The 19,535-nt window shown below is 47.8% G+C and overlaps 1 protein-coding gene across 6 annotated transcripts in view; it reads right to left on the bottom strand.

Moving 5' to 3' along the window:
* Positions 1–19,535, bottom strand: part of pign (phosphatidylinositol glycan anchor biosynthesis, class N) — a 204,013-nt gene that overhangs the window by 103,930 nt on the left and 80,548 nt on the right. For all 6 annotated transcript variants that reach the window (XM_070880352.1, XM_070880351.1, XM_070880346.1 and 3 more), the window contains 2 exons: positions 16,544–16,636; positions 14,471–14,526 (listed from right to left, as the gene is read on the bottom strand). In XM_070880352.1, coding sequence (XP_070736453.1) covers positions 14,471–14,526; positions 16,544–16,636 — 149 coding nt within the window. The remainder of the gene's footprint in view (positions 1–14,470; positions 14,527–16,543; positions 16,637–19,535) is intronic.

Genomic DNA, 19,535 nt, shown 5'->3' with positions numbered 1-19,535 from the left:
GGATCAGGGGGTATGGAGAGAAAGCAGGAATGGGGAACTGAAGTTGCATGATCAGCCATGATTATATTGAATGGTGGTGCAGGCTCGAAGGGCCGAATGGCCTACTCCTGCACCTATTTTCTATGTTTCTATGTTTGTCAGCAGACTGCGTGTAATTTCTACAAGTGTTTGCAGCAAAACTGTGCAACAAAATATGCAACATTCTTGCGCAAGTTTCTGGCTTGCCTCTATTGGACTGTGCTGTTGGAGTTTCATGTAATGTAAATTGTAATTTGTTCAGCAGTTGTGAAATAGCATGACTTCATCCATACTGCTGGCACAGAGACTCGATGTCAGCAGCTTTTCTTCACCGTGCCATGCTTGTTTTCATTCCCACTGAGTTACACAGGGCCGCTCTGGAACGTTTAACTGACACTTCAACGAAAAGTTTGGTGATGACCTGGTACAGGCAACTCTCGATTATCCGTACACGGATCTAATGGAGAATCCACTGTAACGGCACTTTTTAAAAACTGTGATTCTGTCCCATGTAGAGCAACATTTGTACTTATTCTGTGAACTTCACTGAAATGTTAAATCTCAAGTAAGTACTTAAACATGTGCTTTTACAGCCAGGAATATTCTGATTTTTTTCCCTTGACCGATATTATTTTTATATTAATATTTATTGAGCTTGTGCGCTAAGCATGGACTTCCAATCAAACTCGTCAATCAAATTAACTCGGAACTGGACAGTCATACTGCGACCCATCGTCACGTTATCAGATCGAAGGCCTAGCTCCCAGCCCCACTCTTTTAGGGCACTGTCCCGATCATCGCGCTGGAAGCAAGTTCAGAGGGGCAAAAGATTTATCCAACTCTTCCTCCCTTCCCTGCAGTCTTTCTGTTTTCTGACACCTCTGCAACTCTATTTATAGGCAATCAGATCAGAAGACTGTCACTTTATATTTAAATGAATAGGTGGACAATCACATCCTGGAGTGCACAGAAGCAGAAAAGCATTAAAGTATAAATTTGAGACACAAGCATTCTCGGCAAGTACGTGCACTTGCCCTAACGGCAAAATCGTTTACCCGGAATAGCCCGATCCCCGAGGGCCCCAGATAATCGAGAGTTGCCTGTATTTTCATGTCGCATACTTGCAAAGTCGACGGATGCCAGAATTTAGCATGTTACAGGCGACCACAACAACAAGTTGTATTGATATAGCGCCTTTAACGCAGTGAGACGTCCCAAGGCACTTCACAGGAGTATTATGAGACAAAAAATTTGACACCGAGCCATGTAAGGAGAAATTAAGGTCGGTGACCAAAAACTTGATCAAAGAGGTAGGTTTTAAGAAGCGTCTTGAAGGAGGAAAGGTGTACAGAGACGGAGGGGTTAAGACAGGGAAGTCCACACAAGGAGAAAATGGATTGATATTAACGAGCAACATAAGAATACAAGAATTAGCAGCAGGAGTCGACCACACGGCCCCTCGAGTCTGCTGCGCCATTCAATATGATCATGGCTGATCTTCGACCTCAACTCCACTGATTTCCATATCCCTGGATTCCCCTAGAGTCCAAAAATCTAACTAGCTATCTCAGCCTTGAATATACTCAACGACTCTATCCACAGCCCTCTGGGGCAGAGAATTCCAAAGATTCACAACCCTCCGAGTGAAGAAATTCCTCCTCATCTCAGTCTTAAATGGCCAAAAGCCTTATTCTGAGACTGTGGGCTCAATTTTCCCGTAATTTGCGGCCTTTTTTTTGGAGCAGGCCGCTTTTTTTGGCCCAAGTTAAAAAATACAAGTTTCCCCAATTTAAACAAGCGTAACTCAGTTACAATTTTTTTTTAAGGTAAGTTTTTTTTTCAGCCAAAGTGGGCGTAACCTGCCACTCGCGCCAATTCTGGCCAGTTAGGCAAGTTTGGCCAGCTGAGAATTACTCCAGTTCTTCTAAGGATGGCGTATGTGGCCTCTGTACAAAAACCTCTGGTGAGTTAAGTAATTTGGCGCAGGTAAGTAAATCAGTGCAGCAGATGTCCGGACAGCAACAGCAGGAGAGGGAAGAGGGCGGGGGGGGGGGAGCCTTTCGGGTATAGTTAGGTGCGGGGACCGGGAGGGAGGCGGCCCTTCGGCCTGGGATAGGTGCGGGGATCGGGATTGGCGGGGGTGAGGACTTTAATAATTTAATGGAGGTAAGTTGCTGTAATGTGTAATGTGCTTGTGCAGGTTGCTGTCAGCTGGCTGTATGTTTCACTTTCTAGCCTCAGCTCGCATTGTGTCCCTGGTTACCGCGGCGACCCGATCTTTTTGGCGCAGATCAAGGCTCCAGCCCCAAAACTAAATGACAGGCGAGGCGGCACCAAAAGGAGTTAGATGTAGTCCTTACTACTCGGGGGATCAAGGGGTATGGCGAGAAAGCAGGAATGGGGTACTGAAGTTGCATGTTCAGCCATGAACTCATTGAATGGCGGTGCAGGCTCGAAGGGCCGAATGGCCTACTCCTGCACCTATTTTCTATGTTTCTATATTTCTAAAATGAAGAATTCATTGGAAGATTTTTTTTGGCGTACTTGGGCCCCCAAAAAATGGGCATAACTCTTCAAATACTCCAAAAAACAGCTTTGGGGAAAATTGAACCTTGTGACCCCAACTTCTCACTCTCCAGGCCAACCTTAAGCAGAGGCACCAGTTAATATCACCATTTGTAAATAGAATAATAAGGTGCTTTCACTTTGATGGAATGCTAACCGTGCAGACACATGGTTCTCCTGTTATTACTGGAAGTCTGGAAGATAAATGCCCGAACCTCAGAAGCAATGACAACAGTAGAGACACTGATGTTTGTGGCTCTTGCAATCTGCTGTGAAATTAACTGCTGCCAGTGTCAGCCGTGGCTCAGTGGGTAGCATAGCCTCTGAGTCAGAGGGTTGTGGCTTCAAATCCCAATCCAGAGACTTGAGCACATAATCCAGGCTGACACTCCAGTGCAGTACTGAGGGAGCGCCGCACTGTCGGAGGGGCAGTACTGAGGGAGCGCTGCTCTGTCGGAGGGGCAGTACTGAGGGAGCGCCGTACTGTCGGAGGGGCAGTACTGAGGGAGGGCTGCTCTGTCGGAGTGGCAGTACTGAGGGAGCTCTGCACTGTCGGAGGGGCAGTACTGAGGGAGCGCCGCACTGTCGGAGGGGCAGTACTGAGGGAGCGCTGCTCTGTCGGAGGGGCAGTACTGAGGGAGCGCCGTACTGTCGGAGGGGCAGTACTGAGGGAGGGCTGCTCTGTCGGAGTGGCAGTACTGAGGGAGCTCTGCACTGTCGGAGGGGCAGTACTGAGGGAGCGCCGTACTGTCGGAGGGGCAGTACTGAGGGAGGGCTGCTCTGTCGGAGTGGCAGTACTGAGGGAGCTCTGCACTGTCGGAGGGGCAGTACTGAGGGAGAGCCGTACTGTCGGAGGGGCAGTACTGAGGGAGCATTTGCACTACCGGAGGGGCAGTGCTGAGGGAGCGCTGCACTGCCGGAGGGGCAGTCTTTCAGATAAGAAGTTAAATCAAGACTGCGTCTACTCTCGAGTAGATTTAAATGAACCTATGGCACTATTTTGAAGAAGAGCAGAGGAGCTATCCCCAGTGTCCTGGGGCCAATTTGTATCCTTCAATCAACATCACTGAGAAAGATTATCTGGTCATTATCACATTGCTGTTTGTGGGAGCTTGCTGTGCACAAATTGGCTGCCGGGTTTCCTACATTACGAACATATGAACAATGATGGACAGGTAAAGATTACCTGGTCCAGAGAGCCTGTCCCACACAATTGCGATACCTTGTGTATCACAACATATACACTCCACCCCACCTGAAACCATTACAACAGTGACAACACTTTAAAAAGTACTTCATTGGCTGTAAAGCGCTTTGGGACGTCCTAAGTTCGTGAAAGGCGCTATGGAAGTGCAAGTCTTTCTTTTCTTTCTCCCCCCTGGCCAGCCAAGTGTCCTGAGCCGGTTCAGTCAGCACGCACACTTACACTGTTGTGCAAAGTAATGCAGCGGTGATACGCATGTATTCTGCCGCTCAGAGCCAGCCAGCTCTGTGCAGATTCTCACACCCGCTGAGCATATCAAGATTTGCACTTGTCTCATGACATGAATCTCTCAGCTCTGTGACCCCTATTTGTGGAACAGCCAATAAAGGCATTCCTGCCTTAGTTCCCAGCACGATCTGTGTGTCATAATGTCGAGAGGTTGTGTGCAGCCACAGAAGCATGGGTCACCGCTTCACAAACCAGCCTGCAATTAATCAAGAGTGATTAATAAAAGATGGGAGAAAGTCAAATGGAAGTCATTTTAGCATAATGCTCTCAGGGATGCAAATTACAAGAGAGACAGGGTATAAAATTAACCAGAGTTTCAAGTCCCAAGACCAAGACTAAATACATATCGGGGAAGACATTCCGGCCTCCCCGGGTGCATATGGAGTGTGTACGAACCCGGGAAGGCATCGCAAAAGCCGATTTTCCAATCCGTCAAGCTCTGGCTAGATGGGCAAGATTGTGGTATTTACCCATATCTTGTCCAGCGGATGTCCTGAAAACTCTTGCGCCTGGTAAAAGCAGGCACATAGCCAACTTTTACCATGTAAGGGTTTTAAAACCTATAAAAATAAAATTTTTAAAACACATTTTAATGTTTAAAACCGTGCCCACTAAGGCAAGTTTATTTTTAATCCTAATAAAACTTTTTTTTTTTTTAAATCGTAAAAATATATTTTTTTTCCTAAGACACTTATTAACTTTAATTTCAATTAATTTTAATTATGTGAGGTGTGTTTTTTTATTTTTTATTATGGTGTTTAGTGTGTTTGTTTTTTTCTCAATTAATAGCAATGAGAACTGGTAGAGACGGAGCTCCCATTGCTATTAATGAGAAAGCTGTGGAATGCTGAACCTGATTGGTTGAGCAGCCACACGTGACTGCACCGTCTCCGTGGGAACCTGGAGGACGGGAGCGTGCTCCGCAGCGCGGGGAGAGAAGGCCCCCCGCACCGGAATCTCGCACTCCTCCCGGGACAACCAGGCAAATTCATTAAAATTCTCCAGTCAGAGGCGTTCATTCAAAAGAAGCCGCCAACCGGAATTTCAGGACCATAAACCGAGAAGCAACACCTAAAAAATTTAGCAACAGCCATTAGTACCTGAAAACATTTGCAATACATCAAGAAGGAAGCTTTGCACCACACCTCAGGTAGTGTTGCGGTTACAGTCGGATGTCAGTGGAAGTGAACTTGTAAAACAGAATTGAGTTTAGATTGTTCTGGTAGTGGGCTCAAATTTCCCCAAACCCTTTTTCTAGCGCCCTCACCCGAGGTGGTGCAGCGTGGCCCAGTGGATTGGGGGCGGAGCCAGGTCCCAGCACTGAAAACAGTGCCGGGACCTCTGCACATGCGCGCTAGAGTCTGCGCGCATGTGCAGTAGCTCCTGGCAGGCCGAATCTGAGTGCGCTGCAGGCTGTGTGGGAGGGGCCCGAAGCACACCGTCCCTGGTCCTAGCCGAATGGGCTCCCTCATCGGCAGCCCGCTGCTTTCCCGAAGGTAGGACTTCTATTTTTTGTGTGTTATTTACTGATTGATTGATTGCTTATTATTTTGATCTTGGTGCTTTAGGTGCAGGGTTCCTTCTATTTTTTATTTGTTAATTAATTGCTTATTACTTTTTGTGCTTTCGTGCTTGGTGCTTTAAATGTATTTATGCCTCTTTAATGTTGTTTTGAAGGTGTTTAGTGCTTTCCAAGGTCCCCTCCCCACCACTCCCCCCCCCACGATCTCTGGCTGCATGCGCTGATTTCTTAAGTCACCGGAGGGTTTTTCTGAATGTACAAGAGTGCCCACTTACGCTGGCCTAAGTTCGTTTGGAGTAACTTTTAGCTGACTATACTTGCTTAAATGGCCAAAACAGGCGTAAGTGGCCGGTAACGTCCCCTTTGAAAAAAAAAACTAAACTAAAAAAAAACTAACTAACCATTTACACTGGCGCAAATTAAATGGCCAGAATTGCAACTAAAAAGAAAAATCCAGAAAAATCAAGTTGATCCAAAAAAAAAATAGAGCAACTCCTGGGGAAATTTGGGCCCTATAATACTTATCTGGGGAGCATGTAATGTATTTGCTTCATGGGCTCTTTGCTTAAGAATTCATAGCAACACATTGCAATTAAGAACTAGTTGGTTTATTAACAAAAATTTATCACACTTCACATTACCAGTTCATCACAACTGCATACCTCATCATGGATGACCTAGACCCAACTGGCTAGGGTTTTATTGAGTCTTGTGCACAGCTGGTGACTGGTTAAACCACTCACAATGCAACAGCTCTACAAACCTGTGAGCATACTCACAGTGTGCATACATTACAGCGTGGAAAACGAGCGCTGGAATAAAATGATGGGGCTGAAATTGTGGTCGGAGGCTTCCCGCGGGCGGATGCCTTCGACCAGCGAAAAATAAAGTCGCACTACGCACATACCTTCTGCTTCAGGATCCACGGAGACTCACGTCCGGGGCCTCGACTGTGCGTAGGCCTGCGGAGAGGCGCACGTATTCCAGGGATGCAGGCGGTTCGCAAGCGCCCCTGGGATCACGTGGGCCGGCCCAACCAATCATAGAAGGGGGATCCCCATCCACGTTTATGGGGATTCTGTATCTATGGAACTCCCTTATGTATGAATGGGGATCACATAAAAAACATCTTGAGACATCAAATCAATAAAAAAAAATTACATATTTAAAATTAAATTAAATAGTTAAAACAAAAATTCAGTTTTTTGAAAAATAAATTTACATGTGTTAAAGGGGCTAAAAATAAACGTACTTTATTGCCCAGGGTTTTGAATGTATAAATGATTTTTTTTTTAAACTCTTAAGCTGGTAAATGTAGGCCTGACACCTGCTTTTACCAGGCCTAAGAATTTTACAGGCATTCGCTGGGCCGAAGTTGGGCAAATAGCCCCAACTCCTTGCCCACAAAGGCCCATCTCCCGGGGACGCGTGCGATCATTCAAGAGAATTCCGGGTTTTAGCACATGCGCAGCGCGAGCCTAAATCCGGAACTTGCACAGCCCCTATGGGCGCGTGCACACCTTGTATGCGCCCGTAAGGGCCACAAATTAAAGCCCGATAATTCTTAGTGGCCCAGTGGTACACGATGTTGGCGTGGCAACACACTAAGGGGAACTTTACCTCACCTGCCGTGCGTCAGAAGGTGGGCAGGGGCAGCTAAAATGGTGCGGGGCGACTTACAAACTTCTTCCCTCCACCGATCTGGCCGACAACAATAAAAAAAAAATTTGCAGGCAGCAAGGACATCCACCAGAAGCCAGCAGGGTCTTCTTTAAATATGCAGATGATGTCAACAGGACCCGATCTGCTATTTTATAGAATCATAGAACAGTACAGCACAGGAGGCCATTCGGCCCATCGAGTCTGCGCCGGCTCTTTCGAAGAGCAATCCAGTTAGTCCCCCTCCCCCGCTCTTTCCCCATATCCCTGAAATTTTTTCTCCTTTCAAGTATTTACCCAATTTCCTTTTGAAGGCTACGATTGAATCTGTATCCACCGCCCTGTCAGGCAGCGCATTCCAAATCCTAACCACTCGCTGCGTAAAAAAAGTTTATCCTCTTGTCGCCTCTGGCTCTTTTGCCAGTCACCTTAAATCTGTGCCCTCTGGTTATCGACCCTTCAGCCATTGGGAACAGTTTCCCTTTATTTACTCTATCGAAACCCTGTAATGTATGCACAGGTGAGTACGCTCACAGGTTTGTAGAGCTGTTGAGTTGTGAGTGGCTTAGCCAGTCACGTGATGTTCGCAAGACTCAATAAAACCCCAGCCAGTTGGACTCGGGGGATCCACGATGGGGCAGGTGGTTGTGAGCCTGGTGGATGAACTGGTAATGTGTAGTGTGATTGTTAAACCTTTTGCCAATAAACTAAATAGTTCTTAATAGCAATGCGTTGCTATGAATTGTTAAACAAAGAACCCATGAAGCAACTACTTTATAACGTGGAAAACGTACTTCAATATTGCAAGGAAATACTGCCCTGTCTGACACTGTAACACGAACAGACGAAGAAACAGTCAGGACACTAAACTACAAATCTCAATATTCCTGTTTGTATTCACATATGTAGTGGGAAAGGGGAAGGGCAGGTGTCCAGAATGAAAAATCCTTCAATACGCTTAATAATTTTGTTTTCACAGTATACATTATATATATATATATATATATTTTTTTTTTAGTTCTAATCTTAACCAAAGGCCTTCATCAGTGGGCAAGTCACAACAAAAGGCAGAGAATGTGAAAACCTTGGCAACAAGAAGCATACGCTCCCGATGGTGACAGTGTTCCCTGCTTTCAGCAGCACCATCTGTTTAATGAAGTCTTCATTTCACAAGTTAGCCTCAAGCTCTGACAGCACCAACGCGGATTTTGTTTTCCTCGAAGCGAACTCGCAGCCACATGACCCACTGTGCTAATAGGGTTATGGTCCTGGCTTGTGTTTAACAAAAACAAGAGGCGACATAACAGCTTGCCATCTGCCACTTCGTTCATTGGCTTTTCAATTGATTTAAATGTGTCCTCTCCAGTTAAAATGACAAATTGCGTTACATTTCACGATTCAAGTGAAAGGAGGGGAGAAAACAAATTATATTAACCTTTTCAAATGTAAACGTTTGACTTGTCAGCAGTGGCTCAGTGGGTGGCACTCTCGTCTCGGAGTCAGAAGGTTGTGGGTTCAAGTCCCACTCCCGGGACTTGAGTACTAAAATTCTAGGCTAACACTCCCTCAGCACTGCATTGGGAGTGCCGCACTGTCGGAGAGCCAGTGCTGAGGGAGCGCCGCACTGTCGGAGGGGCAGTGCTGAGGGAGCGCCGCACTGTCGGAGGGGCAGTGCTGAGGGAGCGCCGCACTGTCGGAGGGGCAGTGCTGAGGGAGCGCCGCACTGTCGGAGGGGCAGTGCTGAGGGAGCGCCGCACTGTCGGAGGGGCAGTGCTGAGGGAGCGCCGCACTGTCGGAGGGGCAGTGCTGAGGGAGCGCCGCACTGTCGGAGGGGCAGTGCTGAGGGAGCGCCGCACTGTCGGAGGGGCAGTGCTGAGGGAGCGCCGCACTGTCGGAGGGGCAGTGCTGAGGGAGCGCCGCACTGTCGGAGGGGCAGTGCTGAGGGAGCGTCACACTGTCGGAGGGGCAGTGCTGAGGGAGCGCCGCACTGTCGGAGGGGCAGTGCTGAGGGAGCGCCGCACTGTCGGAGGGGCAGTGCTGAGGGAGCGCCGCACTGTCGGAGGGGCCGTCTTTCAGATGAGACGTTAAACCGAGGCCCAGTTTGCTCTCAGGTGGATGAAAAAGATCCCATGGAAATTTTTAAGAAGAGCAGGGGAGTTATCCCCGGTGTCCTGGGGCAAATATTTAACCCTCAACCAACATCACTAAAACAGATTATCTGGTCATTAGCACATTGTTGTGTGTGGGAGTTTGCTGTGCGCAAATTGGCTGCCGCGTTTCCTACATTACAACAGTGAGTACACTTCAAGAGTATGTAATTGGCTGTAAAGTGCTTTGTGACATCCTGAGGTTGTGGAAAGCGCAATATACTTGCAAGTTCATTCTTTATTGGTGCAGGGGAAAGTGGCGGAGATGAGCTACATTAGGAGTTCCCACTGCCCATCTCCAAACGGGACCTGGCACAGGTACAGGCCGAGTGAGATCAGGCGGAACATGCTGATTGTGGGCAGGAATGGGGCCCACTTGGGATTCCAGGCCGGGATAATGGTCCGGGATACCAAAGGGGAGCCGGGTTATTATTAATAAATATGGTACAAATGAAGGCAATTCCTTTTGTGTTTCTGGGGAGGGTCCCTACACTCCCTGGCCCTTCACAGCAATCTCTGCCAGAATACTCTCCTATGGAGAGTGCCGGAGATTCGCCCTTAGTGACAACAGATTTCTGTCACAATCCAACAAGATTTCAATATGTCTGTTTACATGAATGATGACATACCCTCAAGTTATGTATGCCACAATTTACTATACTACTTTGTCATTTTTATCATTAGAAGACTCTACACATTATTAGATATGGTGAAATGTAGGGAAAACAGAGACTTGTATTTATATAGCGCCTTTCACAACCACCAGACATCCCAAAGCACTTTACAGCCAATGAAGTACTTTTTGAAATGTAGTCACTGTTGTAATGTAGGAAACACGGCAGCCAATTTGCACACAGCAAGCTCCCACAAACAGCAATGTGATAATGACCAGATAATCTTTTTTAATGATGTTGCTTGGGGGTAAATATTGACCCCAGGACACCGGGGATAACTCCCCTGCTCTTCTTTGAAACAGTGCATGGGAACTTGTACGCCCAGCTCCGACTTCAGACGGGGCCTTGGTTTAACATCTCATCCGAAAGACGGCACCTCCGACAGTGCTGCGCTCCCTCAGCGCTGCCTCTCCGACACTGCGGCGCTCCCTCAGCACTGCCCCTCCGACAGTGCGGCGCTCCCTCAGCACTGCCCCTCCGACAGTGCGGCGCTCCCTCAGCGCTGCCTCTCCGACATTGCAGTGCTCCCTCAGTACTGCCCCTCCGACATTGCCCACTCAGTGCTGCCTCTCCGACAGTGCGGCACTCCCTCAGCACTGCCCCTCTGACAGTGCAGCACTCCCTCGGTACTGACCCTCCGACAGTGCGGCACTCCCTCAGCACTGCACTGGGAGTGTCAGCCTAGATTTTTGTGCTCAAGTCCCTGGCGCGGGACTCGAACCCACAACCTTCTGACTCAGAGGCGAGAGTGCTGCCCACTGAGCCACAGGAGTGGGGTGGGGGAAGTGTTGATATTTTGAAACCCTAAAATGCCTCAGTACTGAAAGGGTTAAACTAATTTCCACCTTACTTATTAACATTGCTGTCATGCCAAGCTGGAAAACTAGCTCCAAAAACCACTTGACACAGCACCCAAAAAGCTGACTGTTCAAGATCAGCCCCGATACATGAAAACAAGTAGTTAAACGGGCTTGGAAACCTAACTGGTGGATATGCACAACATTCCTTCACTTGTGTTGGAGAAAACGAAAAGTTAAATATGAAAGTAAGAAGGGGGAAATCTATGTGTTGAAGGTATAAAATTGGCTGTGCATTGCTACAGTTTGGATGGAGGGTCTGTGGTTAAGCTCCTGATTATGCTCCTCTGGAAAAGAACTGCATTAAAAATGATACATTCTTGCTCACTTTAAGAACCTTTATACTTCCTTTCGGATGGGAAGTTAAACCAAGGCCCTGTCCTCTCTCTCAGGTGGACGTAAAAGATCCCACGGCACTATTTTGACTAAGAGCTGGGGAGTTCTCCCTGTGTCCTGGGGCCAATCATCATCATCGCAGGCCGTCCCTCGAACGAGGATGACTTGCTTCCACAAGAGTTCACAGATGTTTCAATGAAGGACCCAATGTTCCAGATCCTGAACAACAATTGAAGGGTGGAAGATGCCTGTGCGTGGATTTTTTTAACGTGTGGTGACCGTTGCACACCAGCCACCACACGGGCTTGACAGAGCGAGGCCTTGATCCAGTGGCAAGGGTTAACCTGGGGCCAATATTTATCCCTCAACCAACATCACGAAAACAGATTACCTGGTCATTATCACATTGCTGTGTGTGGGAGCTTGCTGTGCGCAAATTGGCTGCCACGTTACCTACATTACAACAGTGACTACACTTTGAAAAGTACTTCACTGGCTGTAAAGTGCTTTGAGACGTTCGGTGGTCGTGAAAGGCGCTATATAAATGCAAGTCGTCGTCTTCTCATTAAAACATTTCTTTTTTTTTTAAAATAGCAAAAATGAAAGTGACATTTGCATTTAGCAGACCCAACTAGATCATCACTTGCCAAATGTTCTCTCAATTGTCACTCTCCCATATCCAAGCACCTCCCCTCCTCACGGTCGCAGTTCACAAAGGCACTCCTCACCCCTCCAGTTCAAAGGCACTGCATCCCACCTAATGCCCCACCCTTTCAGAGAAACGCAGTCTCTCTCCCGCCCCCGGAACCCTCCCAGTTAATACAGGTGCTCGACCTCGTAAATCACAACCTAGCACTCTTCTTCCCCTCCAACTCAAAGTAATTGTACCCGAGTCATTGAAAGTTGGCATGCAGGTACAGCAGGCGGTGAAGGCGGCAAATGGCATGTTGGTCTTCATAGCAAGAGGATTTGAGTATAGGAGCAGGGAGGTCTTACTACAGTTGTACAGGGCCTTGAAGAGGCCACACCTTGAATATTGTGTTCAGTTTTGGTCTCCTAATCTGAGGAAGGACATTCTTGCTATTGAGGGAGTGCAGCGAAGGTTCACCAGACTGATTCCCGGGATGACAGGACTGACATATGAAGAAAGACTGGATCGACTAGGCCTTTATTCACTGGATTTTAGAAGAATGAGAGGGGATCTCATAGAAACATATAAAATTCTGACTGGACTGGACAGGTTAGATGCAGGACGAATGTTCCCGATGTTGGGGAAGTCCAGAACCAGGGGACACAGTCTAAGGATAAGGGGTAAGCCATTTTGAACTGAGATGAGGAGAAACGTCTTCACTCAGAGAATTGTGAACCTGTGGAATTCTCTACCACAGAAAGTTGTTGAGGTCAGTTCGTTAGATATATTCAAAAGGGAGTTGGATGTGGCCCTTACAGCTAAAGGGATCAAGGGGTATGGAGAGAAAGCAGGAATGGGGTACTGAAGTTGCATGATCAGCCATGATCTTATTGAATGGTGGTGCAGGCTCGAAGGGCCGAATGGCCTACTCCTGCACCTATTTTCTATGTTTCTATATTTCTAAGTCGCTATTCTTTATCGATTCCCCATCCCAATTCAACCTGGTAATCTTTCATTGCCCCCAGAGTTCTCACCACCCACCTCCCCCACAACTTAATGCTGACCCTCGCTCTGCCCGCACCCACTCAGTGAATGCCTGCTTCCTTCCCCCACCGCTCTTGGCTTCTCTCCTTTCCCACCATGTGGTGTTCGCAGTTGCGATCCTCTTACCTTTAAGCCTTCATTACCTCCCAGTTCTCTCTCCTGTCTCTATTTCCCTCTTGCGATGTCAGCTGTGGCTCAGTGGGCAGCACTCACACCTCTGAATCAAAAGGCTGTGGGTTCAAGTCCCACTCCAGGGACTTGAGCACAAAAATCTAGGCTGACACTCCCAGTGCAGTGCTGAGGGAGTGCCGTACTGTCGCAGGTGCCATCTTTTGCATGAGACGCCAGACCGAGGTCCTGTGTGCCCTCTCAAAGTGGATGTAAAAGATCACGACATTTTTTCGAAGAAAAGCAGGGGAGTTATCCCCGGTGCCCTGGCCAATATTTATCCCTCAATCAACATAACAAAATCAGATTATCTGGTCATTGTCACGTTGCTGTTTGTGGGAGCTTGCCTTGCGCAGATTGGCTACCACGTTTCCTACATTTCAACAGTGACTACACTCCAAAAGTACTTCATTGGCTGTAAAGCACTTTGAGACATCCGGTGGTCATGAAAGGCGCTATATAAATGCAAGTCTGTCTTTCTTTTTCTTTCTTTCTTATTTCCCTCTTCATAGCCATATATTTCCTCCTTCCCTTCACTTTTCCCTTTTCCCCCGCCATCATTCCCCATCTCGCTGCTGCCCACTTCCCCTTTCGCTGCCAGCCACTCCTCCCAACTGCTATCCAATCTTCTCCCTCCCCTTGAACATTCTTCACACCCCCTCCCCTTGCATCTCCCGCCACCCCCCCGCCCCTACCCCATCCACCCCCCCGCTCGGATCCAGTGTCGAAAGGCACAGGGTAGGTCCCGCTCTGCTCCCCCGCTGATGGTCGGTTTAGCCACCTATTGTATACTGCAAGTGGGAACTGTTATGTATGTAACCCTTGGCAACCTGCATCACACCACCACCAGAGGGCCTACCTGTTGGAGTCCCAAGGGATCCCAGCGTCCCTTGGGAGCACGGTATATAAGCAGGCTTCCCACACTGTACCAGCACTCTGGAGTTCAATTAAAGGAGCTAAGGTCACACTTACTCATTGCATACAGTATTTAGTTTCATCCTTTATTATGAGCGTAATAGGAACGCTGGAGAAAGCTCCCATCTGAAGTGTACAGAGGCAGCAACGCTGGCCATCAGCACTGGGAGGGCACCAAGATGAGGAGCGGGACCTGTCCTGTGTATTAGCCACCGTACTCAGGGGGAGTGGAGCTGAGAGCTAGTTGGGGGTGGGGGGGATGGCAGAGTGGCACTGATCTTAGCCACCAAACGCTGACACAAAGACGTCAGCATGAAACACTTTTGCTTGGCATGTATGCACTGTGTCCCTGAAAAACCACATAAATGGCTCATACTCATTATTAATGCAACAGAAAAATAGATTTAGATTCGCGCTTGAAAAAAGGTCAAAATGTACTTACTTAAAGGGGCTAAACATAAAGGACAGTGTGGTTTCTTTCTTGTGAATCATCTTCACCTGAAAAAAAACATAAATAAAGTATCGATAGTTCCACATTCACGTTTTCTGGCATTCACACACTGCAGGGCTGAGAGATCCCATTAATATTACTGTTATGTATGAATAAAGAGTCTGACTGGATGCTGTGAGCTCAAAGTAAAGTATGACCGTAGTCTTTTATTGCAGGTCTCCAGAGTGCCTCTCCAACCTGTGAGGCCTCCTTAAGTACCTGTGCTCCCAAGGGATTATGGGATCGCTTGGGACTCCAGGAGATGAGCCCTCTGGTGGCTGTACAGAGTATATACAAGTTTACATATATAACAATTACAGTAATAATTCTACTGTTTATCCTTGCCGCATTCTCCCACCGGTGGTAGCTTGCACTGTGCAATTTTCTTCTTGAACCTCTCTGCCTTGCTAACTATTCTACCACTGTGGGAGCACTTCATCACATGGACTGCAGCGGTTCAAGGCGGCGGCTCACCACCACCTTCTCATGGGCAATAGATGCTGGCCTTGCCAGCGACACCCACATCCCATGAACAAATTTTAAAAAAAAAATGTTTTTTAATGTTTTTAAAACTACTGCCGCTACAGTGGGCCAACCATCACCGTCTATCCGGGCAGAAGCGGAAAGAGGGAAAAGCGAGAAGACCAAACCATGACCACCACCAGCATTCGCGTGAATGGTTAGGGGTGGTTAGCAGCAATTCAAGCAAGGGCGTGAGGAGTGAAATCCATGTCTACCATGCCTCCCCAACACTATCCCACCCGATGCAGAACGAGATAGCAGAGGAGATTCCAGCCCAAAGAGAAAAAAAGACTTGCATTTATATAGCGCCTTTCACGACCATCGGACATCTCAAAGCGCTTTATAGCCAATTAAGTACTTTTGGAGTGTAGTCACTGTTGTAATGTGGGAAACACGGCAGCCAATTTGCACACAGCAAGCTTCCACACACAGCAATGTGATAATGTCCAGATAATCTGTTTTTTGAGGGATAAGTATTGGCCCCAGGACACTGGGGAGAACTCCACTGCTCTTCTTCAAAATAGTGCCATGGGATCTTTTACATCCACCTGAAAGAGCAGACAGGGCCTCGGTTTGACATCTCAAGCTGAAAGACGGCACCTCCGACAGTGCAGCGCTCCCTCAGCACCGCCCCTCCGACAGCGCAGTGCTCCCTCAGCACTGCCCCTCCGACAGCGCAGCGCTCCCTCAGCACCGCCCCTCCGACAGCGCAGTGCTCCCTCAGCACCGCCCCTCCGACAGCACAGTGCTCCCTCAGCACTGCCCCTCTGACAATGCAGTGCTCCCTCAGCACTGCCCCGCCGACAGTGCGGCGCTCCCTTAGCACTGCCCCGCCGACAGTGCGGCGCTCCCTCAGCACTGCCCCTCCGACAGTGCGGCGCTCCCTCAGCACTGCCCCGCCGACAGTGCAGCGCTCCCTCAGCACTGCCCCTCCGATAGTGCGGCGCTCCCTCAGCACTGCCCCTCCGACAGTGCGGCGCTCCCTTAGCACTGCCCCGCCGACAGTGCGGCGCTCCCTCAGCACTGCACTGGGAGTGTCAGCCTAGATTTTTGCACTCAAGTCTCTGGAGTGGGACTTGAACCCACAACCTTCTGACTCAGAGGCGAGGGTGCTGCCCACTGAGCCACGGCTGACACCAAGTAGCCATAAACCTTACTTTATAAAAAAGGTACTGACACGATCCTAAAAGCTTGAGCGCTTTTTGAACGACTGTGCCCAATAAAATGTAATGCACGATGTTCTGCCACTCAATTTTGATTTATGCCTCAATTTAACTTCACCCAGAATCAATTGACTGGCCACTTAATAAGGTTCTATGAAAATTTAATTATGTGATTTTGAATTATTTAATGAGACATTTCAGCCCATGAACATGATTGAAAATATCCAGAAAGATTAGAAGGGTGATTAAGATACACATCAAAAGCAAAACTAGTTTGCTTGGCATGATTTAACCATTTTTTTTGTTGAAAACTGACACTTAAAAAGAATGAATTCCATACCGTAAATTGTTCCAATATTTGCATGGCGTTTGTTAGCATGCATTCAGCTTTAAAATGGTCACTGTGGTTTAAGTATTCCAAAGGTAAAATGCCCTGTCAAAAAAAAATGTAGAACAAATTGATGCACGAGACCCAGAATATTTGAAACAGTTGTTTTAAGTTTCTTGAGAAAACTTTCAGGCTGCATTATGAAGAGTGATTAATAAAATGTCCAAGTGCCTTGCCGTTTATAGAGTTTTGCATAAAACATAGTTAATAGAATTATGGACCAAATAAAGAAATTAGCTAGATTGCCTAAGACTATAGTCAGATTTCACATAACATATTGTATAATCGAACAATAGGATTTGGACTCCCATTGCAATGGGACGTGGTGAGTTTATAGCGTTGCTGGAGTACAACTGATCAAAAATAACAGAAGTTCTTTCTGGGAGAATGAACAAAGAAAAGTGTTGGATTCTGGGCACCACACTTTAGGAAGGATGTGAAGGCCTTAGAGAGGGCACAGAAAAGATTGACGAGAATGGTTCCAGGGATGAGGGACTTCAGTGACGTGGATAGACTGGATAAACTGGGATTGTTCACCTTGGAGCAGAGTAGATTGAGAGGAGATTTGATCGAGGTGTTCAAAAACATGAGGGGTCTGGACAGAGTAGATAGAGAGAAACTGTTCTCATTGGTGGAAGGGTGGAGAACCAAAGGACACAGATTTAAGGTGATTGGCAGAAGAACCAAAGGCAACACAAGAAAAAACATTTTTACGCAGCGAGTGGTTAGGATCTGGAATGCGCTGCCTGAGAGGGTAGTGGAGGCAGACTCAATCGCGGTTTTCAAAAGGGAGTTGGGCAAGTACCTGGAGGGAATAAATGTGAGGGGCTACGGGGAAAGGGCGGGGGGAGTGGGACTGGCTGAGGTGCTCTTGCAGAGAGCCAGCACGGGCTCGACGGGCCAAATGACCTCCTTCTGTGCTGGAACCGTTCCATAATTCAATGTTGATAATCCACCTAAAAAACATTCCAATTTTATCCTTCATTTTGGGAAGTAAAGATATGCAGCTTACTAAATTTGGAGCAGGCTTGACAGACCAGCTGGTCTTTTCCTGGTTGTCAATTTCGTACATTCGTCAATTTCGTACAAACTTCATTTGACACAGTCTTACACAACTAAATGTCACACGGCCTTCCCTCCAAGGTCTTTGAATGGCTGCACCCTCTACATGCTGAAGCAGCAAGTCCAGGTTGATGACATGGAAAATAAGTCTCTGCCCGACTATTAATGGACTTTTCTTTCTTTTTAAATCAGTATTTACCCCGAGGGACTGCCCATGATGAAATGCTGAGGATATTTTGTTTTTTCTTCTTTGGCGGCAAACGTTGCCTGAACAAATGTTACCAGCGCATCGCTTCACTCCATGGAGGGATTCCACAAAGTTAATTCCAAATCAGCACATATAGAGGGGACTGGACAAAATGGGAACGGTAACAATAAATGTTCGAAGATCAGGACCTCAAAACTGCCACCAAGCTCATGGTCTACAGGGCTGTAGTAATACCCGCCCTCCTGTATGGCTCAGAGACGTGGACCTTATACAGTAGACACCTCAAATCGCTGGAGAAATACCAGCAACGATGTCTCTGCAAGATCCTACAAATCCCCTGGGAGGACAGATGCATCAACGTTCGCGTCCTCGACCAGGCCAACATCCCCAGCATCGAAGCACTGACCACACTCGACCAGCTCCGTTGGGCGGGCCACATTGGTCGCATGCCTGACACAAGACTCCCAAAGCAAGCGTTTACTGGGAACTCCTACACGACAGGCGGGCCCAAGGTGGCAGAGGAAACGTTTCAAGGACACCCTCAAAGCCTCCCTGATAAAGTGCAACATCCCCACCGACACCTGGGAGTCCCTGGCCAAAGACCGTCCTCGGTGGAGGAAGAGCATCCGGTGGGGGGGGGGCGCTGAGCACCTTGAGTCTCGTCGCCGAGAGCATGCAGAAAACAAGCGCAGGCAGCGGAAGGAGCGTGCGGCAAACCAGTCCCACCCACCCTTTCCCTCAACCACTGTCTGTCCCACCTGTGACAGAGACTGTAATTCCCGTATTGGACTGTTCAGTCACCTGAGAACTCATTTTTGGAGTGGGAGCAAGTCTTCCTCGATTCCGAGGGACTGCCTATGACTGATGATTTTACTGGTCGAGTGATCCAGATTAATGATCCCGAGACACAAGGTCAAATCTCACCATGGCAGCTGGGGAATTTAAATTGAGTTAAATAAATAAATCTGCCATCAGTAATGGTGACCTGGGGCTAGAATTTCCCCAAAGCCCGCCAGAGCCCGATTGCCGCCCAAAAAGCCGCAAAGGCTGGGAAGATTATCGCCGGTGAAAACTTCCCCAAATTTTTTTTTTTTTAAATCTGCCCAGCGAAAAACATGGGTCTTGCACCCCTAATCTGGGCGAAAAAGTGCAATTTAGGGTAGATTGGGCGGTGCCGAAAGAAAATGGGCGAAAAAGAAAAATAAATCTATAAAAGTTTACCCCGAGGCTGCGGGTTGGGCTTAACACCAAAAAAAGAATAAAAAGAATTTTTAAAAAAAACCTAACTAAAAAATCCAAAGAACATTCCCAATACACTTTTAATTTAAATCACCCCAACAGATTTTGTAAATAAACCGTACAAGACCAATCACTTACCTTTTTCTTGCCGACCTACTCACCTACGGCCCAGCTCCGCTGATCCTCGAGGGAGCGGTTTGTTCATACTTACCTACGGGTCCCCGCTCAGCCACAAATCGCGCCAGGGCGGTCTGTGGACGTTGCACACCGGCGGGCCGCTCCCCAGCGGGACTCTGAAACCGCCGGCGTGCCTCAGCTGGGGAATTTCTCGCCGACCCGGTTCTCGCCCAAAACGACCAATACCGCCGAGAAACCGGGTGGTGAACCACTTCAAATTCTAGCCCTGTGAAACTACCAGATTGTCGTTAAAAACCC

This window comes from Pristiophorus japonicus, chromosome 5 (assembly GCF_044704955.1).
Source record: "Pristiophorus japonicus isolate sPriJap1 chromosome 5, sPriJap1.hap1, whole genome shotgun sequence".
In the NCBI taxonomy this organism is placed as follows: domain Eukaryota; kingdom Metazoa; phylum Chordata; class Chondrichthyes; family Pristiophoridae; genus Pristiophorus; species Pristiophorus japonicus.
Note: the sequence above shows the minus strand (reverse complement) of the source record. Positions and strands in the feature narration are given on the sequence as shown.